This window comes from Falco punctatus (genome assembly GCF_963210335.1).
Source record: "Falco punctatus genome assembly, chromosome: 4".
Taxonomy (NCBI): Eukaryota; Metazoa; Chordata; class Aves; order Falconiformes; family Falconidae; genus Falco; species Falco punctatus.
The window spans coordinates 54026425-54053257 of record NC_137583.1 but is presented as its reverse complement, the minus strand read 5'-3'; the positions used below and the strand labels follow the sequence as shown (position 1 = coordinate 54053257).

Sequence of the window (26833 nt, the reverse complement as noted above, 5' to 3'; positions counted from 1 at the left end):
AGGCAATAGCCACAATCTGCACCAGCTGTGCTGTTGGGAGAGTGGACATCATCTTACCAGGGGTTTGCACACAGTGTGCTCTGGAGAAAGGACACCGCTCCCCCAGAGAGACCTGCATAGCACCGTGTCAGCTTCACTTTACCCTTCCTGGTTGTTCTCAGGAACTCGCAGGCTACGTCAGAGCTGACGGGGTAGTTGGCACTCAACCTGCTCCAAAAGAAGAGAATGGATCAGCATGAAGGGCATTGCTCAAGATGCTTCTTCTCCCAGGAATTCCCACCCAGCAGTGAAAGCAGGATCACAACGATGCACAGAAATATCATATGGGAAAACAAAACCTCAGAGGCCAATGTTCTTCAGTGGGTTTCATGACTTTGGCTGCTTTTCCACTTGATGTAATTTGAACTTTCTTGGTAAAGTTGGGGCTTTTCAGACCAGGCTGAGTCAGAAACAGCAGCAGCTGCTGTGATGTATAACAGCCCCTTATTCTATGCAGAGACACCTCCATATGGAGAGGGGGCAGAGCTGAGGTTAACTCTGAGTCAATGCATCTTCCCTGGCTGATGACTCTGAAATTGCACTTTTAAAGCTGCTCATAGGGCAGGGAAGGACAGACTGACTTACATGATGAAGGCTGTGATGCCGACGGACCAGATATCAGTCTGCGGGAGGGCTCCTTGCTCTGTCAGTAGTTCTGGAGCTAGAAAAAGCAAACTGGTGTGAGCCAAGCTTCCCTCCAATGCACTGAGACCAGAACAAAAGCAGCGGGCACTCCTGTGCTTTGCTACCTTCCCAACAGTGAAGAAGAAAAAGCTTCTAGTAGAGGGAGCTGTTTGAGGTAAGCCACCCTCGTGGATGATGACTGCAATGAAACCTTGAGAACATCAGGCCGAACGGCAGTAGTGCTGTACCACTGAGCTCTGGACACGTGGATGCCAGCCAGAGTGGTACTGGCCATGACCTCTGGCTCTGTCCTCTGTGATCTACAAGTGGGACAGCTGTCACCACTAGCTGCTCCTGCAAACTCACGCTGTTACTGGAGGGCAGCACCTGGGAGACTTTGCTTGCTGGGGCCAACTGCTGCCTGATGGCTCTTTCTGTTTACCACAGATTGCGTATGAGGCCAAGGTCACTGTAACTGAACTCTGTACTCACCCATGGTTTCAACATAGTCCATACACTTGTCCATGGTAATAACTTTGTCTGGTGTGTAGAACTGTGCGTTGCCAAAATCCAGGAGCTTCAGCAGGTTGGGCTCAGTGATGATCATGTTTTCAGACCTGAGATCCAAGTGCAGGATGTTGTGTGCATGGAGGTACTCAATGGCACTGAGGATCTGCCACAGGTAATCTCGGACCTCCACTTCTGAGTATGATGTCCTGGTAGAAGAAAGGGAATGAAACCAGGGGTGTCCTACCTGCGCCCGAGTGCCATTCTACACCCACTATCATTCTCCCGTGGATGTCTAAACCCACAAGGCCTTTGAGACTCAAAACCAAACAACCTGGTTTATTCATTTAGCAAATCTACTGTATGTGGAGTAGCTGGTTCATACTGTGAGTCAGGTTTACAGATGCAAGAAGTTCAGGAGGTTGTAGAGCTGCATGTCACAGAAAGCAAGGGTTGTGCAGAAATAAAAAATGCAGATTTGATACCCACCATTCCCCTTCCTTTAATCAGAGGATTTCAGCAGATGCATTTTCTGCCATCATGAGAAACAACGCGGAGGAGAAATGAGGCTTCCTGGGCCACAGTAATCTCCATCTTATGGGAGGGGATTTTGTATCAACTACTGTAAACTGCTTTCAACATCTCAACAGGGTGGCCCTGAATTGTCCCCCAGCCCAACCCGGTGAGGAACTTAAGTAATATTTTTATGTTGTAAGAAGTTGCAGAACAAATACATCACAAAGCCTGTGTGCAATGGCAGTACACAGGGACAGCTGGAGAGAGTTAATCCAGTTTCTCAGGGGAAAGCAGTAAGTGTCTTTGCTCCTTACATCAGCTCTGACTGGAAAACCCTTCCCTCCGCTTGTTATTACCGTAATGCCAAAGAGTGGAGTAGCTCTGGTCCCACGCACATCTCCTGGATCAACACTAAGTGTCGTGGGCTGATGTAGGCTCCCTTCAGATGAGCTATGTTCGTGTGATGAAGCTTCCTCAGGACTTGGTACTCCAGGAGCACAGTCTGTTTGTCCTCTTGCCAGTAAGGGATAATTTTAGCAGCTAAAGTCTTGCCACTGACTTTTTCCCTGCACTGCCGGACGATGCTGAAACGCCCCCTGGTACAAAGGAACACAAAAGCCAGTTAAGCTTCTCTGCTACTCCTGGAAGAGCTAGGAGCTTCTGTTCTTTAAACCCACCAGGCTCCCACGCTGTGTTTTTCATCTGTGCCTGATGTGGAGTTACTACATCTATTGTCACAGTTTGCACATCCTCCTGTATCTCTAAATGGTACCGTCACTTTAAATTGCAGGAGTGAGAGCTTAACTCCTTTGGAGAGAAAGCAGGTGGTTCATCCTGTCTTGAGCAAGAGAACTAACCCCCTGTAGGTGACAGAAGTTCTTCTAGGCAGGGCAAGTTGTATCCCAACCCCACATCTGAAACTGGAAGCTGCAAAGGTTGATGCAGCAAGGAGGGGAGCCTTTGTTAGCCCAGGGCTCACTTCACAATATACGAAGGGGCTTTCCTGCTGCCCAGCACATTGTGCTCGAAACAGACCCTTTTGCTCTCTCAGAAAATCCACACCTGACTCCTACCAAACTAAGATGAGAATTGCTGAGCCAACTCAGGTTTCTAAGTATTCTAAGTTTCCAACAAAACACTGTGACACTAGGTGTGCAGTGCATTTATAAAAGTGACTTTTTTCAACTCCAGCCACACGCAGCATTTCCCTCTGGCTGGTTGAGAGCTCAGCTGGATTCACTACCTTTTGATCTCTGTTTGGAAGGCATAGGTCTGGTATGTTGGGAAAGGCTCGGATGGTGCCATTATTTCACTCTCTTCTTCAGTAGCAGATGATGGGAAGTTCTGCTTTGCAGCATGAAGCTCTGGAGAGAAAAAGGAACAAGGATTACACAGGAAAATGCTTCTGTGTGGCAGCTAGAGCCTCCCTGATCCACCCTCTGTTGTCTATGAACAATGACAACGGCAACAGCAGAACTTCCTCCAGGTGAATCTGCATGTTGCCCCCCAGCTGTGGCACCCAACACTGTTTGAATGCAACAGATTCTGGACTGCCCACCCAGTAATCCCCTGGTGGGACCAACTCCAGACTATATGAGAAGGGTTGTATGTTGTGTGTTATGGTATCAAACATCTTACCCACTGGTTCTCATCTCCTATAACGAGTCATCAGGGCACAGTAAGACACTGACAAAGAATTAGAATTGTCTTTTAGTTGGCTATTTCAGGGCAGCAGCTGAAGCTTGTTGCTTTGGTTCTGGTATGTGGTTGTGCCTTAGTGCTCCCTGAAATATTAGAGCATCCCTTGACACATGAAAACATCTGCTTGGAAACACTGAGCATATTGCCATATGTTAATGAATTCCAGGCCAAGGGAAAGAAGAGGATTTAGGGTGAGTTAAAAATATCTCTGTAAACTGATTTTTACAGACTAATCCTCTCCATTGGGAGGAAATTCCAGTTAGACCATCCTTCCACTTCAGATACTTTGTTTGCTACAAGGATATAGTTGCTGTGGAGTTATGGATTTCTTCATTTTAAAAACATGTTAATAGTACAAAGCATTCAAACAGGTGGAAAAAAATAGTAAATCGAACTTTCTTTACTTCAGAGACAAAACACAGCTAAAAAAAGCACCACAACAGGGCAATCATTCCCAGTAGCAAACACTAGAACACACAAATTAACTACTGAATTTAGGACTGAGTTCTGACTCAGAGTTCTAACAAAGAGTAGGTCCAGGGCTTTTACCAGTGTCAGCTCTACACCAACAGATCAATGCCTCCAGTAACACGTTCATCCTCCCAGACCTGCTTCCTCATGATCTCACATCAAAAACTGTGTGTTTTTAGTGGGTAGTCTACAGTTTCCAGATTTTTATTTTATTACTATATTTCTGTAAACGCTTACATATTGTTATTATTTTATTACTTATTTGTTATACATGTATACATATTCTCCGAACTGTGTCCAAAATTAGAAAATAATTGACTTTGAAACAAGAAAGCCAAAGAGGAGGAAGCCCTAAGCCACCCTGAGCCAAGTGGAATTGGTCTTGAGTCATTCGCTCTTGGCTTCTGGACCCGCATCCAAAAGGTGCAATTGTTTTGATGGAGGAAAACCACAGTGCTTTCTTGGCATTTGATCTTACCCATTTGATCCTTCTCAGCGATTTTCACTTTGGCAGATGGGTTGCTGTATGGGCCCATTCCTGCTTTGCTGGTGCAGGCTATCCTGAAGCAGTAGATAAACCCCTTGGAGAGATTTTTGGCATAGTAGCAGCAGTCAGCGATGTTAGAAGCAAGAGTCGTCCATTCCCCATCTTAACCAAGGAAAGACAGGAAAGAGATAGGACTCTTAAGATGGTCACACCAGGGTTGGGGTTTTTTTTGAGTTTTGGGGTTTTGTTGTTTTGGTGGTTTTTTTTTCCCATCAACTTTACTTATGTGCTGGGAACATGGAGAAACAGTGGAATCTTGCAGGGTGAAGGAAAAACTTGCTGTGTTTGCTATGGCCAACTTTTGTGCGTGGTGCCACTCACTGTACATGTGCCAAACTCATCTTTTCTGCCATCAGTTGGTTTATATCTAATCAGTCCAAGGTGGCGCAATATTGTTTCAGAGGAATGCTGAAACTTTCCTGTTTAGTTTCTGTTTATTTAATTCATACCACTAATCTCTAGTGCAAATCTACATCAAGAACTCAAAAGCCTAGTAAAATCACTGGGTTTTTTTCCCTTTGGCCCTGTCTTGAATCAAATTAAAACCATGTGATGCAGGATTTCAGGACAGAACTATGTGCTGACACCCTCCCAGCAAAACAAGTGTTTGAAACTCGGGCAGGTTTACTCAGCTTTTATGGACCTCAGATGATTTCTCAGGGAACTGCAATTATCGGTATGTTCTGGACTCATTATTTATGGGACTAAGGTGTGAAGTAGAAAATCAGCAGCAAACATTTAATGGTCATTCAATTCACATGATGATGTGTCCCATATTTTGCCATTGCTGCTGTGCTCGAGGCTGAACTCAACTCCCTGAGACTGCCTGAGATTAAATTCATCCTTTCATTCAAATAAACACTAGTAGAGAGCCTCAAAGCACAGGGCAAACAATAATTCACCCCCCAAAACAAAAGTATCAATGACCTTTTAGGGTATGGGTTGAATTAGGGTGTGTGAAGGAGGAGCAGATACAGCTTACAAATAGAAAAGTGTCTGCAGAAGCAGTGTGCAAAAGCCTACTGTCAAACTGGGAATAAAAGAAGTATTTTTTTTCTGATCATCTTAATCCTCCTGTGTTCAGGAAAGCAGGACTTTGCATGTTCCTAACAAATGTACAGAATGCAATGGAAGATTGTAGGTGCCATTTCCTGATTTTCTTCCTAAATAGAACAACTTGCATTTGTATCCTCCCAAAGTCTCACCTACAGCTGTGTCAAAAGGAATTACAAAAAAGAAAGCTGCGCTGGAGGAAAAGTGACTGACACCAGCTCCAGAGTGAAAAGGCAGAAAGCTGCAGCCCATGCTCGTGCTAATCCAGAAAGGAATGCATGTATGTTTGGAGAATTAAAAGAAGGAACATGGAGCAGCTGAATCCAAAGGGCTGTGTATGTGTGACTGCAATAGAAATTACTATGAGACACAGCATTCATAATAACAGCAAAAGCAGTCCCAAGAGAGTCTGAACAGGCTTGGGGATATGATTCAAAGTTTGTGGAATTAAACAAGAAAACATCCACTGACTTCATCAGTCTCCGGACCAAGTCTTGGAAGAGGACATCAAAGGGATGATGCAGTTTTACTAAACTTTTGTTATCATGTCCTGGCTGTTTGCCCTAAGCTTCCTGCATAATCAATGGAAAAAGAAATCATGGCTGTTTGGTACAGGATGAAATGGCTTTTTGATAGACCATCTTTCCCCACAGACTGCACAGGAAGCCTGGGTACGGGGTGACATTGCCTGCTGATCATTGTTGCTGGGCGTTATTAGTGTATAATGTTGTCTGAACTGTGATTTGAGAGGATTACTCAGGACTGTGTATCTGGCACCAGCCCTGCATGTTTTCTGTAGCTGTTAGAGCTTCCATGTGACCTAGTCTGATTCACATTTTAGCAAAGCCTTTGTATAAGTATGCATATTCCAGGCTGATTTAGCCAGCATAACATCTAACTTTTAGATGGCTAAATGATGGCTATATGAATTTCATTCCTAACCCTAAACTAGACAGCTAAAATCAGGCTGTTTCTGAATAAAAATAAAATATCCAGCTGGTAAAGAGATCATACAAACCGAGACGTTCCTTGCAAGCTGTAAGGGCAGCACTCCACCTTACCTTCGCTCTTGCACTGGACGCTATAGTGGACAGGGATGTTGGTTTCCACAGGTTTCCAGGCCACCTGCACGCCATCCTCATAGACCTCCACGATGTCAGGGGGCGGAGGGCTGGGAGGCACCTCTGTTGAGAGGAGTTATGGTTACCAGAGAGAGCGATGGTTACCAACAGCACGGCTGTGATACATACCTCTACACTCCGCATTTCTCACTTACAGATGTTAGGGTTTATATATATATATGTGTAGGGTTTATATATATGTGTGTGTGTGTATATATATATATAAAATGTTTTATATATACACACATGTCCAGTGGAATAGCAATTTAGCTGTGCCCAACTTAAACTCTTTATTAAGATTTTGAAGTCTGGTTCTAGAACCACATGGTTACTAGAGTGGCTCTGAATCCAGAAGAGGGAATGAACCCTGCAAAATGTGCCATGCTACCAGACAGCAAGGGCTGTGGCTGTGGACTAGAGCAGGCAAGGGAGAGATTGTCCTCTGAACCTTTCGGCAGAAATCCCACCTCACAGGTATTTACAGTTATATCTGTATCACATTTTGGGGCAGAAGTACTTGTAATACCTACTTCTGTAGCTGCTTCATCTCTTACCTGCTTTTCTTATGATGCAAGAGGTGGATGCTGAGCCCAGGGAGTTTGTGGCCACACAAGTGTAAATACCAAAATCATCAGCACTAACAGAGAGAATAGTTAACAGCTGGAAATTTTTGAGCGTGGCTGAGATGAGGATCCGGCTGCTGCTGTGGACAGGTATCCCATCTGAAAAGCAGAAGATAGGAGAGATAAAGACCCTGCACATTTATACCAAGGTGTCTAAACCCCTCCCCGCACCCTGTCCCAGAGGTTAGGGACTCCCTTGAGGGATGCCGATGTCACCTCTGAACCAGTCAATGTGCAGGGAGGAGTGAGCTGCCGTCCGGCACGACAATGTCACACACTGTCCGACGGCAGCAGCCTGATCGATGAGCTCCTCAACGAACAAAGGTGCTGCAAAGAAGAGGAAAAGCAGCGATTCAGAGTGACCAGGAGGGCTATGTGGAAAACAAAGTGCACACAGGACATCAGAAAGCATTTTTGGTTCCAGACCATTTTTGCTTCATGCTCTGGCACACCTTTAGCCACCAGCTGGTGAATCCCCTAGGCACTGGGCAGACAGGTGCAGGAGCCCTGTTCAGCCTCATGGATGCAGTGTGACTGCTCATGCATGATAATCCAGACGGATCTTGGAAGGTCCATGGGAACATACACATTGCCCAGCCCTGCTGGTACAGCTGGGGCAGCAGAACAGCTCAGAGGAGAGCAAGCATGTCACAGCAGGATTCCTCTTCTGGCCTAGCTTCAATGTGGGGGCAAAGCTAAATGATGGTATTTCAAGGAAAAGGGGATCAGATCAAGACAGCACAAGAAGAGAGAAGAGATAAAATATGGATATGGAAGGAGGAAAAAAACTATAGAGCATCACATCTGCTGCTGTCTCCATGGGAAAGGGGGAGCTCAGGTTTTCTTTTGTGTTTCTCCAGGTTTTTTTCTGCACAGTGGGCACGAGCTGCCAGCCTCACACACCTGCCCTTCCCAGTGCTTGTCTGGGCTCTGCTGAACACTGGGGCATTAACCTGACCTCAGAAAATGCTCCTCCCAGAGTGAAGGGGAAATTTGCCTGGGCAAAAGCAAGTTCAGCTTTGCTGACATGCTCTTTCGGGCTGCCCCACCGTTTTTCATTTCATAGCTCTATAGCAGCGTGTCTGGCCCTTACATGGCATGCAGGACTGGAGCGTAGGAACTCACAATTCCTTGCTTCTGCCATCCCACCTTTGGATAGTCCATTTACTCTCTTTGTAGCTTATATGCAATTTTATTCCTTTGCAGTGGCTTCCTAGAGTGATTCCAATTTGCAAGCAATACCAAGACAAGATTATTTTAACAAGGACATAGTTACGATGTAAACAGAGGAGGCTGGCTCATACTGCATAAGTGTATCCAGGCCATCTCAAGATAATCATTGCAGATCCATCCTTAGAAACTGGCCTCACACAGCACTGTCACACTCAGTAGTGATAGTTTGTGACAAAACTCAGGACTCGTGCAATAGCAATACCTTTCTCCTTTGGCATAAGGCTTGAAAACTTGAATGAAGGGAGTGCCGATTTCTTCTTCAGAGATCCTTCAGCTCCTGTTAACAGCTCTTCTTCTACTGCCTCACTTCTCAGCTCACCAAACTCTGTTTTGAGAAAGGATGAGAAGTCATTCAAGGCCATTCTTGTCCCTGTGACATCCATTTACAGCAAAGCAGTTCTGCTGTTCACACATAAATAGCTCAGCAGTCACAGTTTTCTTTATTAATGAGCCTTCAGTCAACAGGGAAAGCTGTGACAGCTATTACAAACGGAATGACGTCCTGGCAGAACAGGGTATATCTAGGAACGGCAGGGAAGAAAGGACAGATTCTGCTGTCCAGTGTCATCAACTTAGGTAGCCGGGGTGACTTCACCAACTTCTCCCAGTCACCTTAGGTTTAAAGATTTACCATAGTCAGATGATAATTGCAGAAGAAACTGCAGCGAGGAAAGCATCATCTAGCCCTGATCTGCTCTTCTGCAAACGCAGACAGGGGAATTTAAGACACTTCCATCAGCAGATTATCCCAGCTGACTCTGCACTGAAGTGGGCCAGTAACAGAGCTAGTGGTGGAGCTGAAGACCACTAATTTCATAACCTGCCACTGCCAGTTTTGCAATGACAGTCTAACCACAGCCTCAGATATACTGGGGAAGAGGAAAAGGGAGATTTAGCATATCTGTTAGAGTAGCAAAGCTATGAAGGCACAGAGTAAAACACTTACCTTCCTCTGGCTCAGGAGATGTCTTTCCTTTTAGGATTCTTGAAATATGGGCAACAGAAGCTTTTACTTTCTTCTTCAGACTCTGCTCCACTGACTGCTCCACTGAATGAGACCGTGCATACGGCTTAAAGAGTCCTGGCTTGTAGAAGGAGCTTTTCTGCTTACCACTTGAGTCCTTTTGGGTGCCATACATCTCTTTATGACTCTCTGACCCTTTCCCCGTGGCTAATAAGTTAGTTGCTTTTGAATCCTCAGATATTTCCAAATGGTTCTTCCTGTTCTTGTCCCGTGCCTCTTCTCGGATGCATAGTCTTTTATCTTTATGCAAATGTCCTGCAGGAGGTGGCCTTGCCCTTTCACCAAAAGGTATAAACCGTCTGCCAGTTGGTTTGGGTGGAGGCTTCCTATAGTTCATGAATTCAAATGGAAAATAGACAATGTCATACAAGTCAGAGAAATTCAAATAGGCAGGCTCTACCTCTGATATGTCAAATTTTGGAGTTCCACTGCCAAGACTGGGTGTTTCATCCGACAGGTCTTTGATTTTCACTAAAGAAACTTCTGGGTGTTTACCAGTGTCCTTGCTCACTGACACTTGACCAGGTTTTTTTCCAGTATCCAAGCTGTCTGTTGAGGAAACACTCACTTGGCTGGAAGTGGGGCTCTCAAATGCTAAGTCCTCCAGATGCTCACATTCCTGAGGAACCATCTGTGCTCTCTGCCCTTCCACTGACTCCTCACTCACGACAAGAGAGGGTTCTGCAAGGTCATCCAGCTCAGAGGCTTCCCCTTTTTTACCCCCTTGTACAGAAGGGAAGGAGGTGTCCGTGGGTGCTTGGCTACCTAGGCCTTTGTAGAACACCTCTGTGGGACGAGAGGTGTGTTTTCTGTACTCCTCCTCACCAGAAACTGACTTTGCCCAAACATTCATCTCTTCAGAGAGTGAAACCATCTCATCCACTAAGCCCTCCAGCACAGCAGACTCCTCATCACTGTAAAAAGAAGATCTGTGATGTGAGAGCTCCTGACTTTGATCCCTGTGGAGTGATGGGACAGTTTTTCCAGCATCACAGCTTCTGCTGTCTAAAGCAATGCCTCTACCGTCACTATGAACCTTTGGATGTTCCTCATGTTCTAGCTCATAGACTGAAGCTGGAGCAGCTTCTGGTGGTGAAGCAGTTAAGACACCTGGAGGCTCACCCTCCAGATCAGCAGAAACTCTGCCACAGGGATAGGCAGCCCTGTGCTGCTCAAACACCTGATGTCCAGCCTTGGGGAAAGGAGCAGGCGTAGTCTGTCCAGCTGCTTGGCTTCCACTTGCTGTCACAACAGATCCCACCTCACTGGGAGGTGATGTCTTTGGGTATTCTTGCTTTTCACTCTCACAGGCCAAAGGGAGGCCAGTATTTTGGGAGGACACAGTTCTAGCTGGGTGTCTGCTCTCCAGAACAGCATGCACCATGCCACTGCCTTCAGAAACCTTCTGGGGTTCAGCTCCCTCAATTTCAGCCTCATAGACTGAACTGGGAACAACTGCTGCAACAGCTGAGCTTTCACTCCTCGGAGCAGCAAGCCTCTCCTGGCTATGGGCCGGCCAGTCCCTTCCAGCCTGCCCTGCTCCATCAGAGACCAAAGTGGGCGTGGATTTTGGTGGTGGGACTTTTGGAACGATGAGATGCTTTCCCTTCAGGACAGCTGATGCTGTGTCTACGTGAACAGGAGCCCTCTTGTGTGCTTGGCTTTCACCGTCATGGGCTGACAGTGGAGTGGTTCCTGTAATACCTTGTCCTTCGTCCTCCAGGACAGCAGATTTCACCTCTTCATAGGTCTTCAGCTTCTGATAAGCACCTTCATCAGCCGCGTACAGAGCAGTTAGGGTACCTGGCTGTTTGTCCACCAAGACAGTAGTTGCTGGAACACTTTGACCAGAAAGTTCCTGACTTTTGGCTTTACATACCTGAAGTGAATCTGTTTCTGTTTGTGGGCCCATTAAAACAGCAGAGCTTTCATGCTCTGTGAGATCAGGTTTGGTAACACTATGAGCAGAAGTCTTCTCAAGTGAATGTTTCTGCCTTTTGTCTTTCCAAGGTGGCACTGGGGCTGTCCTTTTGCTAAGCAGGCTTCCACTTCTTAGATCCAGATGGCTGTCGGTACTGAGAGCAGGCTCCTTGGGCAGACACATGCCTCCCTTACTTGTAGGGGATGACTTGGAGGTGACCTCTGGCTCTGTGGGAGTCGAAATGGACTCCTTTTCCTCCTGAAAAACAATATCAGAGGCATGGCCAGGGGAGGGTTTATCTTCCATGCTTTCATGTTTTGGGGCTGATGATGCAGTTACATCTGAGTGTTGGGCAGTTAGAACGGGGCTTTTGCCTTCCAGATTATCAGCTTCCTCCTCATTGTAAGTAGCTTTTGACTTCTTCAGTAAATGTTTCCTATTCTCACTCCTATGAGGTGTCACTGGAAGTGACTCCAGCGGTTGCACAAGAAGAGCCGAGCACCTGTTACCCTCACACTGTGTGGAAGGAGGGGGCTGCTCTTCAGAGCAATCCTTGCTGGCTTTCCTGAAGTCCTCTTGCTTTGAAGTGTCTACAGAACATTCCTTGCCAGGCCCCGTAGAACTGTCACAATGGTCACTGCCTTCAGGGCAACTTTCCTGTGACAATATATCACAATCTTCTTCCAAAATATCTTGTTCCCTCACTGATCTTGAGGCTCTCAGCCTGTAGTCATCCAGGGAACGGCTTCGGCTAGCACCAGCAATGGCAGGGTGTGGTGGTTTCCTTGCAGTATCAAATGAAGCCGATTTGGTCAAGGAACCAAGCAGACTTTCCCTGTGATCATCTCCATTGCCACACTTCCCTTCTTCTTCTTCCAGTTCAAACTGCTCTAGAAGGGGTTCACGGAGACCACTGATGGGCACCTTTGAATATCCAGCTTTCTGGAAGGTCCTTCTGGCTCTGTCCAGGTGTCTTCTGAACTCCCTGCCTGGTGAGGAAGGCCCCCTTGCAGGTAGCTCAGCTGCTTGGCTGTAGAACGTGCTTTTAATGACACTCTGTCTAGGAACACAGACAGGTGGCTTTTCTGTCCCATCCCCAGCTTTTTCAATTCTGTCCTTATCAGACAAAAATGTGTCTGTTTTTTCTTTCTGACACAGCTGTGATGTGCTTTCTGTGGAGGTCCTCACTGATGAAGACTCAACAGCATTGCCTCTTTGGGACTGCTCTGTTCTTTCATCTTGAAGTCTGGGATGGAGCCCCTCCTCTTTTTCCATTAAGATACTTGCCATGAGCTCTTTGCTTTCCGTAGGTGATTTGTCCCCCACCTCAGCTTTCATTGAAGCATACTTCCTCCTCATGGGTTTTACTGGAGGGACTGAGATTTTGGAGTGCTTGTCTTCACTTGCATGTTTTGGAGGTTCCTGATGGCTTGGTGCATCAAAAACGGACAAGTGCAGTTCAGGGGTAGAGCCAAAGTGCCTCTTCTTGGGGAAATGTGAGTTCTCGTTGTCTGAAGAGGAGCCGCTGGTACTGGATGAAGTGCTTTCTTCAACAAGGTGTCGGGAGATGGCCAGAGAGGTGTTGTCATGAGTCCTTTCTAGGATTTCTGGGATAGACCTCATCACCAGTATGGATTTATAGCACATCAAAGACCGCTGAAACGCAAAGCAAAATACAGCATGATCAGATGGAAACATGGTGGAAGTATGGCAAAGCAAGCATACCAAAATGAATGCCTGCACTCTTACATACCACACATACTAGTTTAGTAACACATTGCCACCCTTTTGTACATCAATCCAGGCCTCATCTGCTCTCCAGGTCTTCCTCTTCTCTTATTCACAGAGGTGAAACTACCCTGACTTCAAGGGACATACTTGCTGTTTGGCATGGGGAAGCAGGACCCTGCTTGAGATTTTCCGAGCCAATCTGGCCACTCAAAGCAGATGGAAAAGGAGCTTTTCACAGAACACACTAGATGAGAGCCTAGCTGGAGTAAATGGTCTTAAATCTGTCAACTGCAGTACAGCCGGCAGATGCTTAGGCCAACAGATGACCTACCATACTGTAGGAGGTAGGATTCATCTGCTCTAACTCCTGCCATGTGAGACATCTCCATTGCAGTTGAGCAGCTGGCCTCCCCTTACAGCCAACAGAGAAACAGGCATCTTCAGAAGGCAATCAATCTGATCATTTTAGAGCACTTCAGGTAAAGAGGAATCTTCTTGGGACCTGTCTGTAATTCAGTACCAATTGCAAAGGATGCTGAGGGTACCTTGCTTAGACACAACCACACGTCTCCCAGGCACCTGCATGAGACCAGGTGATTTCCAGGTAGTAAAAGCCTAGATAACTTATTTCTGCCACATCCATCAACCGCCCTCTCCTGGGCTTATTCCCCATTCATAACCAAGCTGAGATCTCTGCTGTGCTCACTGTCCCAGCCTGATGGATGTTAAAAGCTGCAAATGTAACTAAAAATATATGTAACTAAAAAGAACAAATGTAGATTAAGGCCAACTCACCTGCCACTTGCTCCGAGCCACAATGAATTTGAGCTGTTTGGTATTAATGAAATGAGCTTCTTCGAGGGGGACATTATGCTGCCAGGTGGAATGAGAGGAAAAATCATTGGTTAAAAAATCCTGACTTTATCTCCTGAGAAGTGTTTAGGATTCCCTCCTTCCAGAATTGTTTAATTTAGGAAAGTTAAAATAGACCAAATGCTAAATTGTAGATTATATCGGCTTTTCAATGATAAAAGAAAGCCCTATTTTCATTACCCCCCCCCCCCCTTTTTTATTTTTGTTAATTTTTAGCTCTTCTCCTTAGCAATTTAAGGCATTGGAATACAAACCCTAACTTTGTTCTGCAAAGTCATAGTTCCCTTTCTGTACAGACATGTCATATCTGCTCATGTCAGTAGTAATCTTTATCTTTTGAGAGGAAAGGTATCTTGGCATGTAAACATCATGTTTCTCCTCTTTCTAGAGAGCCATGTCTGAGCTTCTTTATAGGATAGAAAGTAGGAGACCAAGAGAAAAAATAAACCAGCAAATAACATCAAGCAGCTTTATGAGCTGCCCCTCCAAAGATCTCTTCCAACCTCAAAATCTTTTCAATGATTCTAATAAAGAACGAGAACAAACTTACCATGAACCACGTGTGGGAAAGACAGTCCGAAGCACTAGGCCTGTCTCTGATAAGAGAAAAGATCACTGTTTTAGTAACAGGGCGCTTCCAACAGCAACCACAAGGTCTTCCTGAAAGTGCCTGCTTCACGTGGGCACACACCTACACTTTGGTGTATGTCCTTAGGCTGCTGTTTCAGAGCTGAGAAGCCCAACAGACAGACAGAGGCTTTCAGGCCAAGGTTTCCTTCCCCTGAGGTGAAACGATTCTCCATTTTCAGCCTGAGACTCCCTGCAGATCCTTGGAAGACCCCATGGCACTCTGCAGGGAGCCTGCTCACGGGTGGCGAGAGCAGTCCTAAGACTGACTTTGACTCTCTAGGTGGCCAGAGCAAAAATAGCTTTGGCAGCAAGCAGAAAGAATAGAAATGAAATTAAGCCCCTGCAAACATGCCTTCAAGTCACCTTTTGTACTTGAAATTGCTTAATAAATATGGTTAATATTATTTAATTCTTGCATAACTCCCTCTATATCAATCCTTGTTCTTCCCACTTCTCTACATCATTTCAGAAACTCGTCTGCCTGGCAGAATCAGGGAGTAAGGACATAAACACACCAGAAACAGGTCCATTCGGCAAATTGCCAGGTTACGTTTTGGGTAATGGGGAATAACAGAGCAAAATTAGGGCATAAAGCACCACATCTCACTCAGCTTTCTACTTTTCAAAACACCCGCAGCTCTGATGAGCTGAGATCTGCCTGCTGAGATGCCAGCATCTTTTCACACTGGCTGTAGGAAGCACAGAAGGGCACTCACTCGCGGTGCTGCTGCAGGATCCTTTTCATAAAGTCCTTTGCATCTTCACTCAAGTGAACAAAATCGGGAATGGTCCATGAAATTTCCCCATTTTGGATATTTAGAAGAGTTCCTCTGTCGTTCTCCCCAGCGAATGGAGACTTGCACGTTAGGCTTATTTATTGAACACCATAAAATAAAAGGAGACAGAGTTTAGACTTTTATTTGCTGTTCAAATGACAGAAACATAAACACTTAACATGGGGCTTTAAAATGCTTGAGGGACTCCGTTTGTGGGACTTGCAATGCTTATGAGCAGCGCATCCACTAACAGAGCATCTTTCACCCCAGCATTACGTGGCACTTAACTGAATTATTTATCCTTTGTTTCACAGATAAGGAATTAAGGGTTTGATTTTGCACAGCTACAGCAGGGTGTTGGCTAAACCAGGTAAGGGGAAGACTGAAGCTCATCCACCGCTCTCATTGCTAACTGCAAGGAGGGCAGCTGTCAGGTCTTCAAGCAGGGATAATGACCAAAGCTCTGAGCAACCAGGAAAGAGCAAGGAAAGGAGAAAACCACAAAAGAATTTGCCCTTGTTATAAAAGGACTCAATGTTTCACTCAGATCCCTCACTTGAAGGTACTGGAGGGCTCTGACTGACAAATGGATATTAAATGAGTCTTTCCAAAATTTATTTACCTTAAATATGTGATGACTCCAACGGCCCTGAGGAAAGAGGGGACACGAATGTCAGGTGTTCATCACTGTTTCTCCATTTCTCAAGCACACAGCCCCTCTTCCTGCCACTAGACACCCTGGCACAGTAGGATCACCTTATTCTCCTCACCTTTCCAAGGTAAATAAATCCCCAAACCTATTGTGTTCACCCTCCAATTATTTTCCCTTCAAAATCTTTTAAAATTGTTCTCAAGTAATCCTCCATTTTTAAAGCACAGAAAGAGGAGAAGACTCAAAATACTTTTTTAAAGTTTGTTTACCTTTTCTAGAAAGCCCCTTAGGATCATCGTCCCTAATCCTCCCTCTAATAAAGATAATACTCGCTAAGATGCTCCTTTGCATTAATTAGCTGTCAGAGTTCAATTGTAGTTGAACAAAATAGATAGAAGGAGCTTTAAAGAGCCCTAATGGGCTTTGCATTCTCAGTGTTCACTTTCAGTTTCCTGTGCTGTTATCAATACTCCATTTACTTATTAACAAATAAATGGAAATGCAGGCTGTCTAGGGCAAATGCTTTTTAGAAAGATGGCAGGTTACCAGATATCGGTTGCTTTTGACACTGGTGACTGAGAAACAATTTCTGGGGCAACAAACTCTGGAGACCCGTATTTGCTGAACTGAGGCTCGTACGGTGTGATCTTCTGAGCAAATCCAAAGTCACAGAGCTTAAGGTCTTCCCTTTCAGGATAAACCATGAGGATATTCAGCGGCTAGCAAATGAAATACAAGGGAGAAACTTTTCTTGAAAGCAGGCACTATTTTCAGTTGTAAGTAAGAATGATTTGAATAGAGAATGCTCATTCCCTGACCAACAGGAGGCTTTGATAAGCTAGACCTGCCATTGCGCATTACCTTAATGTCCAAATGAAGGATGTTGTTGTCATGAAGATATCTGATTCCTTCCAAGATTTGCTTGATATACAATTTGACCTAAAAATTACATCAATTATTAAACAGTTATTAAACATTAATAGTAAATAAGAGGGTCCCTGATTCCACCAGCATTTGTAATATATGAGAGAGGAAGAGTATGAACTAGAAATACTTCTAAAACTAGACTGAACTTCTTATGTTAGTCTTGAAATAAGATGTAAGCCAAACATTACCCTGTGGAATGTGTGACCACATTGCCTTGCTGGAGCCGTCTATAGGTCAAAAAGCCCTTTAAAAATAACAACCCTACAAACATGCAAAAAAAAGATATCTAAATCCTCAAGTTTGATGAACTGCATCAACTAAGTTATCTAACTCAAACTCCGTTCTGGCTTGGTATAAATCAGGCAAATGCATTTAAAACACAAATACATTTAGAAACTGTACAGTAAACCTATTTTCTTGACCATATGTTAATCAAATCTGACTATGACTGAATAAAGAGTGAAGATTTACAGTTAGTTTCAGCTTTGGAAGTTCTCTACCTTTGGCATTTTATAGTGTTAGTTGACATTTGATCTTTAAAGGTCCCTTCCAACCCAAACCATTCTATCATTTTATGATGCTTCCCTCTGAGTGTTTCTAAGAAAAATCGATTTTACCAATAAATATGGGACAGGACACCTGGCTGCTAGATGGGAAATGTGAAACATCTTGAACTTTGAGCACTAAGGATTCAAAAAAGCCCTTAGAAACCATAATTTCAGCCCTTAATTTGGAGACTGAAAGGGAGGGGATAGAAGTACAGTTGTGAGAGGATAAAATGTTATTAAGCAAGTGGAGACACAGAAGCGCCAGGTAACAGCAAAGAAATTACGGTAATAGAGTGAATATAATCTGCATTAGGCTGGATGCAGTGCTGGTGATCAACACCACTAGCTGGTTCCAGTTATTCCCCAAAGAAACTCAACTTAGTAATGAAAGCTGATGGGAGCACAATTTAAAACCTGTTTCTGTTTTGACTGGTTATCACTGGTTGAAAAACGTTCCTCATATTCAAAAAGGAAAATGCAGCTGGAAGATACTCTGGTGGTACCCACCAGCTCTGGACTTTCAAATGAGAAAGAAAGATTACCTCTGCTTCAGTGACAACACTCTTCTTGAATAAACGGTCAAGGAGCTCTTCGCTGGAGCATCTGACAAGGGCATTAAGGGAAAACTGAACTACAGTTCAAAGCTTATTTTTACTTTGTAACCACTGCTATCCAGCTAACAGCAGAATTCACAGGGTGATCTCAGGCAATGTGATATGTATGTAATTTGTTAAAGTCTCTATTGCAGCAGCATCCTTCCTGCAGAATTGGCTGCGCTAAACCTGTGCTCCCTACAAGCAGGAGCACGGTATCATTTGTACTAAAACCTACGTGTTGGCTATGGGCTTTTCTGCTCTGCACTGCACTTTCCTGGTGCTCACTCAGACTGGATCTCATGGAAACGGAGTCCTTAACTTCCAAATATTTCATAAAAGCGTTTTGGTGCTTGACAACTCATTCATACTTGTATATACAAGTACCATGATTTTTCCTAAACCAGCAGAAACATAGTACTTCAGTGAAGAGCTCACAGAGCTGTGCCACCCTGCAGCACAGAGAAAGGTTGTGCATGTCCTTTTATCTCAGGCAAACTCTAAAACTGGTTAATTGCTTAGTTATTTAATAAATGACCTCTACCTAATACTTCCCAGGCAAGCAGCATAGACAAGGATACAACTCCAGAATCAAAATCAGTGTTTTCCGTGTTTCAAACTGATCCAGGAGCCTGGTAATTCTGTCATGGGACAGAGAGGCAAGAATATCCCTCTCTTGATGCGCTCGAGCCTTCGTTTTGCTTCGCAGAGGTATGAACTTGGCAGCACAAGACACTCTGTTCCCTTTGTGCACAACTCGTTTCACAAAGCTGAAGCAACCCCTGTGTACAAAAGAAAGGACGAGCCCTGGTCAGACTTGATTCCAAGCTCCCTTGCACAGCAGGTACAGACCATTCCACGTCCCAGCCTTTGCCAGCTCCTGCTACTCAGGGCTTGAGGTCTCCGACAGGGAAAGCTCATTCTCCCGTGTGTGAGGTGCTGTTGCCCTCTCCTGGCTGTCTCCACAACACCAACAAGTGCACATCAAGGGAAAAGCCCTTTCAGGTGATGACAGCCTCGTGCTGAAGGCTGAGATGCTCTTGGATCCCATCCGTGGTCAGACACGGTGCCTGGGCATACATCGCGATGGGCTTGGGATGCTGACACTGCCCAGGAGCCATGCCTGGCACCTATCCTGCCAGCCTCTGGCTGGTGGTTTTTCTGGTGGGTGCTACCTGGACCTATGGGCTGTATGGACACCTCCATACTCTGTCAGAAACCTCTGGAAAGTTTTTCCAGCACATCTGCAATGGGGTGACCTCCTACTTCTACCAGTACTTTCACCTTTTCAGACTCTTCCACAGTTGAGCCCACCCCTGCCTCTGGTTACACAGGCTCAGCAACTCAGATGGGCAATCAGTTATTATCTGGAGTGATGCTATAAAGCTGGAAAATTCATTTACCTTCCAATCTCCTGCTTAACCTCATAAAGGGAATGGAGCTTTCTCCTGGTGGCCACTTTCTTTGCTGCTTGGTCTTTCTTAGCTTTGGAAATGAAGGAAAAGATCAGTGTTAATAATCACACAACAGTGCTTTGCTAATAGTGTGCAAAGTTATTACATGACAAGGCAGGAATAATTACAGGGCTCTAAATGTCTGTACAGAATTCAGTGGAGCTGTTCAGTGACAGAACCCATCAATATGAACTTTGGGGCTGCATCTTCACCTGACATAAATCAGAAGAGCCAAGCTCAAGAGCAGAACAGCACCAGAGGCATGGCCTCACTTATTTCTGTGGCATTGTACGTTTGTCTAGTAGTCTGAAGTACAGAAAAAAATTATCTCATTTGTGTATATATAGTAGGTCATTAGATCACTTGCTCTTACACTGGATCCTGCTGTACTGGTAATACACAAATGCTACACACGAATACAGAGCAGATACCATGTAGGCACCAGAAGACGACTGCAGCAGAACACACATTGCAATGGCTATGGAAGCAACTCCTGCAGCTGAAAGAATGACATTACCTTCATGTACAATAAGCTCTGCTTTGCACAAAACCTCCCCTCCTGCATTTTTGGCAACGCAGGTATAAACACCACCATCTTCTGAGACAGCATCGTCCACGACTAAGAAATATGTTGTTCCTTCCTTCCCTTGATGGACCCTGTCGCTGTCCGTCAGCAATGAAGTGCCCTGAAAGAATGAAATGACATTTTGGCGCAGGAAAAAACAAGATGGAAACAGATGTTTCTTCTCTTCAAGAAACAAGCTAGAGGAGCAGAGCTACAACACACTGTTTAGGCTAGCAAAGTCTCATGAACAAAATGCTGGCTGAAGCAGTCCCCCATATCTAACTGCTTCTCTGCTTCCACGCCACCCAGTAACATTTTTATATCATAACGCATTGTGGGAATATAGGCCTGGGCAGGATCACCAGGGCTGTGTGGCTTATTCTTCAGGTCTCCCAGCAGACCATGCCTGAGCGGGCAGCTCAGGGAGCACCTTGCTCCTGCCTGGTCTCCAGCTTGTGCTGGCACTTGTGCTGTTTAATATATTCAGAAATACTATTAAAAAAAGGGACAGGAGGGACTGTGTGTGACACAGAGAGCAGATAATGAAGACTGCCAAAAGTACCTTATGAGGCCACCTGTCTGGGCAGCAAAATGCCAGATAAACATATATAATACAATAAATGTAAAGTGATGCAGCCCTATTCCCCCCCATGAAATATCAGCCTCTGAGCTGTTCCTTATTACACCAGAGCAAATCTTCGACTTACAGTAGATCACTCCATAGCAGCACCAGCTTAGTGCCTGGTGGCAGTCAAAAAGTACCAGATGTTAGAAATTCTTAGGGAAGAAATGAAGAGTAAGACAGAAAGCATCATCTTACAAACCCTGGGTTTGCCCAGGGGGTGGTGCTGTTGCAGCAGCGCTCTTTCTGTAACAGCTTCCAGGTGAGGACTGACAGAGCAAGTTGGGGCTCTTCAGCCTGGAGTGGGGGCTCTAGCAATGCAACATGGCAGAGCTGTAAGAATTATAAATAGCCACTGAGTGGGCAGTGATTAACTTCTCCTTGCAGAAGATGTAAGAGCCAACACATGAAGCTCGTGGTAAATACGTGCAGAACTGCCCCAAAGGGGTGGCACTTCAGGCAGCATACTGTCATCGGGCCGGAGTCACTGGCAAACCCCATTGTACGCGCAAGATGTTTGCACGGGGGCAAGAGGAGGCTAGATAAGCACGTGGAGAGCTTCACCGTGGGTTCGTAAGTAGGTATCAGTTCAGCTAGCTTGTGGTAGCCCTGAGCTGCAAATGCCAGAGATTGCAAGAATATGAACAGGATGTATTGTATTCTTGCCTTGTTCTTATTCTTTTTGAGGTGTTCAGGTGTGCGCACGTGCACATGTGTGTGTGCGTGGGAGGGGTTCTTTGCATTTTTGCTTGGTTTTTATGGTTCTTATATTTGTCTGAGTAGCTCATCCTTGCACTTCCCAGAAGAAAAAAAAAAAAAAAAAAGGAGTAAAACTTGTGCATACAAAATACTTAGTCAGACAGAAGAGTTACAGATAATCACTGTAGAACACTGTCATACTTCAGGGGCATGACAGTATTCTGAGGAATAATAAATTATTTCTCCTTCCTTTCTATGGGATATTTGTCCTTAGTCACACACATTTTACCAGTTCACTGCAGAAAAGACAACAAAGCCTGGAAGTCACACTGACAATTGGAATAAACCACTCTTAATCCCACCCCTGACCCCAAAACTACAGCATACATCTTGGTGGCTCTCAGGAAGGACCCAGGCTCCCCTCCAGCCCATCTTGGCCCCAAAACCATCTTGGTTGCCCTCTCTGCAAAAGGAGCCACAGTAACACTGAAGACAACACAGGGCGAGATGCATGGTTGGTGGTTCCAGCGAGAACTGTGGATGCTTCAACAAAGCCTACAGATATGACCCAGAATCAGTGTAAGAGGTGTGGGATGAAAAAGCAAAAGAAAAGCCCCCCAGAAGTACGGCACTGCAGTCCTCCCTTCAGCCAGAGACAAGCCTGCACTTACCTTAAACCACAAAACAGTAGGCTGAGGGGTTCCTTCAATGACTGCCTGAAATTTGGCATGCTCCCCAGAATTCACCTGCACATCCTCTATTGTCACTTGCATATAGGGAGGACCTGGTGAGACACAAGGGTTTGCTGCATGCACAATACCATAAATTTATTCATAGTGTGCTGATGTAAGTTGAGTTACTCAAATGGGATGTATAGGACTGGCCATTTAGGATATAACATTAGCTTAATGTCAAATCAAGAGATACCACAGGAACATATTCAGATTTCTTATACTGACATTACTTTCAGCCTTCTTATCTTCTTGCTTATCTGTTACTTTTTGTTCAATAAGCAGTTGCTGCTCAAGAAATGGAACTATTTAAAAATACAGTTATTACCAAAATATAAGACAATGGCAATCATGGGATGTGGGAAAGGGAAACAAGGTTCGTTCTTACTTGTTGGGGTCTTTGGAGTCTTCTCCTCAGTCTTATACACACAAGTTCTTTCTGTGGTCTCAATATAAACTTCACTGTGTACATCCCAGACCACATCTCCTTCTCTTCTGTACCAGTCTCCTGCCCCTGTGGCTGGTGATGTTCTTTCAGGAAGCCCAAGAGAAAAGATCATTACATAGTCACATAGTAGAGAGAAAGAGAATTACACCCTGCCACTGACCTGTGTGTTTAACCACCAGACAAATAATTATTTACTTAATGTTAATACAAGAAGAATTTTGTTCTGGGGGAACTAATTTCTCTCCAACCCTTCCTAACCTTGCACAATGCGTGTGTAAACAGGATTCTATAAATACTAACAAGCCTCCAAGAATTAGTTCAAGTCACCAACTGCTTCCTCCACCACGGAGGAGTTGCTTTTCTTGCAGCAAAGTCTGCCACATTTGGGATTCTGTATATTGCGATGGGTATTTACCTGGTAATAGGAACAGTGCGTTCCTGCACGCTTTCATCTCCAGCAGCTGCCCCTTCATGGCCAGGACTGGGGCTGGGCTTTGGCACACTTGGTTCTTCAGAGGGAATCTGCCTTTGGGCTTTGTCTGGCAGCAGAAATAGGGCAAGTTAGACACATCACCTGTGACAACACACCTGAAAGCCAGAGCAAACCTTTGGAGCCTTCTCTAGTCTGCCTTGTGTCAGAACCTAGTCCCTCTGACCTCAGCTGAGTGCAACCACTGAAGCTAAGAGAAGAATTTGACCCTTTTAAGAAGACCACATGAAGCAAAGGGCTTGGATAACATCAGAGAGACTGACCAGCGGCACATCACTGACTGGGCAAAACTAACTTTTCTGTACGGAAACACACACAGACCAAAATAGGAAAGGCAGTCAGTAGGGACAGGAAGAAATTGGATGATGGAAGAATAGCATGAATTCAGTACATCCTTTATAGGACATTATTTAAGTGTGAGTTACAGCTCTTGGCTATGATGAAATCACAGAATTATTTGGGTTGGAAAAGACTTTTAGGACCATCAAGTCCAACTGTTAACCTAACACTACAAAGTCCACCACTAAACCATTATTATCTGCCGCTAAATTATGATTATTTTACCAAATATATCTTAAAAAAATGGTTTGATGTTCCATTCCAAAAGTACAGACTGTCTTTTGATATTGACCATTGGATTCACCCCATAGCAAAAAGTACATCATCTCCTTTTGCATCTGAGAAGAAAAGGTTAAATCAAGAGGACCTTCTCCCCAGCAGGAAGGACCTTTTGGGGAGCACTCTGGGGATATTTGGTGCTGGCTGGGTTTGGAAAGAAGCAACATTTTCTAGAAATCACATCAGACAGCTCATTGGGATGGAAAACATGGTTATTCAAGGCATTATTGGCAGGGTCAGAGACTCCAGGCAGGTGGGATTGTGCTTTCCTGTTGTCAGCACTATCAAAATATTTGCCTTCTTTTTATTCAAATCATGTGCTTATAGGGACTGTTGTCAAGTCTCCATCTTCTTAAAATAATTCCCCATATTAATAATACGTTTCATTTTCTCACACGAAAGGACTGCAAAACCATCTCATTCCCTGTTGTATTATCATTGTAGTTATAACATTTTACTTATGATTTTTAAGTCATCCCGCTTCACCAGAGGATTATTTTCCCAGATGATGTCCTACTAAAAAGGAAAAAAGGTTTTAAAACCCTGTCATTTTTTTATGCAGTTAGTTTGGGTCTGATTCCATGAAATGTTTCCATCCTTGTGAATGGACAAGAATATATTTTTTTTTTCAAACAGCACCTGGAGTTTGAGGGCTGAAGGCTCCTTGACATTGTCCTTTTAAGTTAACACTAGTGGAGGACAGTTACTTTGACTTGACACAGCGACAGCTCAGACAAGTTGGTATGGCAGAAGGAGAAGGAAGAGTGGAAGGTTTTCTGCTTTTTCATGTTTCTTTTACAAACAATGCAAAGACGAAAGGCTCATTCTCCTGGCAAGACACAGTCACACACATTGATTCTAATCACACAGAAACTGCTAAGGAGTCTGTCAAGGCTTCAGGGCCAGTGAAATGCAGGTGAACTGGATGCACTCAACATCCCAGAAAGTCTCTGACAGTTGATACAGGGGTGTTCAATGCATTTTCAGCTTGTTTATGGCAAACAATAGAAGTAAAGCCACCTCCCTTACCCTTCCCACCAAATCAAAAAACAAATGGTTTCTAAAAAATGTAAAGGGATCCCACCCACCCTTCTCCCCGCCCAAAAGAAAAACCCAGGTCAAAAGCCCAGAGGTGGAAAAAAAATCCTCTATCCATCCATTTTGGGCAGGTGATGAACCAAACTCTACTTCAGACACAGTTTTCAAACACCTCCTGTTTCCAGAAAGATCTGCCCCAAACTTGTGTCTGACCTAACCCCGACCCACAGCCCCATGTTCTTTGGGCCTGAATGCCCTCTCTTAATCTTCCACTGCTCAAAACACAGTGAATCAGAAAAATAAGGGGAAAAAACATCATTAGTGGTGTGCTCGATACTTGTTTCCCTCTTGACTCCCATAGGACCTTTTCTAGACCCACACCAAACGTACCATGCCCTCCCACCGCCTGGGTTTGGGTACCGGCTTCCTGGACCAGCACAGAGGGCCCGGCTGCTGGGTCTGAAGGAACGGACCCAGGGAGGCCAAGGCCACCGGCTCCTCCTCGCATGTCTGGGGGAAGAGTCACCAGCAGTGACGCTGAGTCCACCAGTTTCTTTAGAGCTGTCTTGATCTCCTTATCAGCACGCTGAAGTGAGGCCTGGACAGTGGTCTCCATCTCTGACTGTGGGGAAGTCAATCCTACAGACAAGAACAACAGCTTTTCTCTCTTCAGGGTAAAAGAAAATAGCAGCATCCAACCCATGGAAATATTTGCAATTCTACCATTTTCCCCTCCGAGAGCAGACAGCTGATGCAACAGTGCGTTATTCCAGAAGAAGGAACATAGCTAAGACTTAACATAATAAGGTTGGCACAACACGCTTCAGAAAGACATATCTCACCAGGCTGAGGACACTGTGCCACACTGCACACACATGGCCTCTCCCCAGACAGTGGAACAAAGGATCCATCTCCCAGCTCAACCCTACGTTGGCTGCTCTGTCAAAAACACCTTCGTTAAGATCAATGACATGAAGCCAATGGTGACCCCATTGCACTGGCACAGACCCTGCATGCAAGGAGGAGGTTATTCTCCCAGGGGAGGAGGAGGAGTGAGCAGGCACTAGCCTCATCGGTGACTCTGGAGAAGGGCAGGGGAAAGAAGGGAGAGATGTTCAGCTTCATGAGCTTTGAGAGAATGGCAGAGAAGCTACTCCTTGCTCTAAAATAACATATTTGTCCTGCTTTGCAATATCTCAATATTTTTGCTGGGCTTTGCGCTAGAAGGTACCTGAGGCTTTCAAATTTGTACTGGCCTATGCCTTTCGAAGATAATCTAGAAGCAAAATCACCTGGTCTAGTAATGCACAGTGTATAGAGAAGCATTAAACAAATGAAGATATAGCTTCGGCTTCAAGAAACTCATGCTTCTGAAGACAGAGAAAACAAAAGCCTTTGCAAACAGAAAAATGGATTTTCAAACATATGCCTTTGTGGAATGGCCACCCAGGAGACAAATACTGTGGTTTCATCCCTGGTCAGCACTGGTAGAAGCAGCTAGGCTAGGATGGGATCATAGGACCTCAGGAGTTCATCTCATCCAATCTCCTGCCCAATATACCTTCCACAAATCTTGACGAGGTGCCACAAAGGGGCACCCGATACCTAAGGAAACGCTCCAGTAACCATAAAGCCAGACAAAATGCATGTCAGATTAAGACAATTCATCACGTTCATGATGTGATTGCTTGCCAAGCAAGAGTGCAAACGTGAAATGACATGTGGTTCAAGCAGATAGTAAGAGCACTTGCACACAAACTGTTCTGACTTGTTCAAAGCCATTGGCACAGGAGCACGTCCAGCTGTTTGGATTCGACCCCTTTCCTGGCCTTATGGAGCTACGTCCCCATGGCAGACCTCAGCAGGTAAAGCTGAAGGCCATGTTTGGATCAGCCCCCTGTGAAGACATCTCACTTGATTTTTGTTTTCAGTGTCCTCCCCATAACCATACTGGTTATGAAATATTTCAGTTCTGGGTTTGTTGGTGGAAAAAGCAAGTTTTGCTCACACCATGTCCCAAACTGCCCCTCAGTGTTCATCAGCACTGTGCCGGGTGGA

At 44.9% G+C, this 26833-nt stretch overlaps 1 protein-coding gene across 12 annotated transcripts in view; it reads right to left on the bottom strand.

Moving 5' to 3' along the window:
* OBSCN (obscurin, cytoskeletal calmodulin and titin-interacting RhoGEF) overlaps positions 1-26833 on the bottom strand; it is a 209583-nt gene that overhangs the window by 3179 nt on the left and 179571 nt on the right. For all 12 annotated transcript variants that reach the window (XM_080383729.1, XM_080383728.1, XM_080383730.1 and 9 more), the window contains 25 exons: positions 25166-25414; positions 23045-23168; positions 22570-22712; positions 22122-22234; positions 20082-20250; positions 19514-19595; positions 18692-18892; positions 18060-18120; positions 16904-16981; positions 16589-16761; positions 16013-16039; positions 15331-15483; positions 14535-14580; positions 13907-13984; positions 9382-13036; positions 8638-8760; positions 7419-7529; positions 7134-7301; positions 6520-6642; positions 4337-4507; positions 2930-3050; positions 2043-2282; positions 1156-1379; positions 625-700; positions 58-207 (listed from right to left, as the gene is read on the bottom strand). In XM_080383729.1, the coding sequence (XP_080239855.1) occupies positions 58-207; positions 625-700; positions 1156-1379; positions 2043-2282; positions 2930-3050; positions 4337-4507; positions 6520-6642; positions 7134-7301; positions 7419-7529; positions 8638-8760; positions 9382-13036; positions 13907-13984; positions 14535-14580; positions 15331-15483; positions 16013-16039; positions 16589-16761; positions 16904-16981; positions 18060-18120; positions 18692-18892; positions 19514-19595; positions 20082-20250; positions 22122-22234; positions 22570-22712; positions 23045-23168; positions 25166-25414 (6859 nt within the window). The remainder of the gene's footprint in view (positions 1-57; positions 208-624; positions 701-1155; positions 1380-2042; positions 2283-2929; positions 3051-4336; positions 4508-6519; positions 6643-7133; positions 7302-7418; positions 7530-8637; positions 8761-9381; positions 13037-13906; positions 13985-14534; positions 14581-15330; positions 15484-16012; positions 16040-16588; positions 16762-16903; positions 16982-18059; positions 18121-18691; positions 18893-19513; positions 19596-20081; positions 20251-22121; positions 22235-22569; positions 22713-23044; positions 23169-25165; positions 25415-26833) is intronic.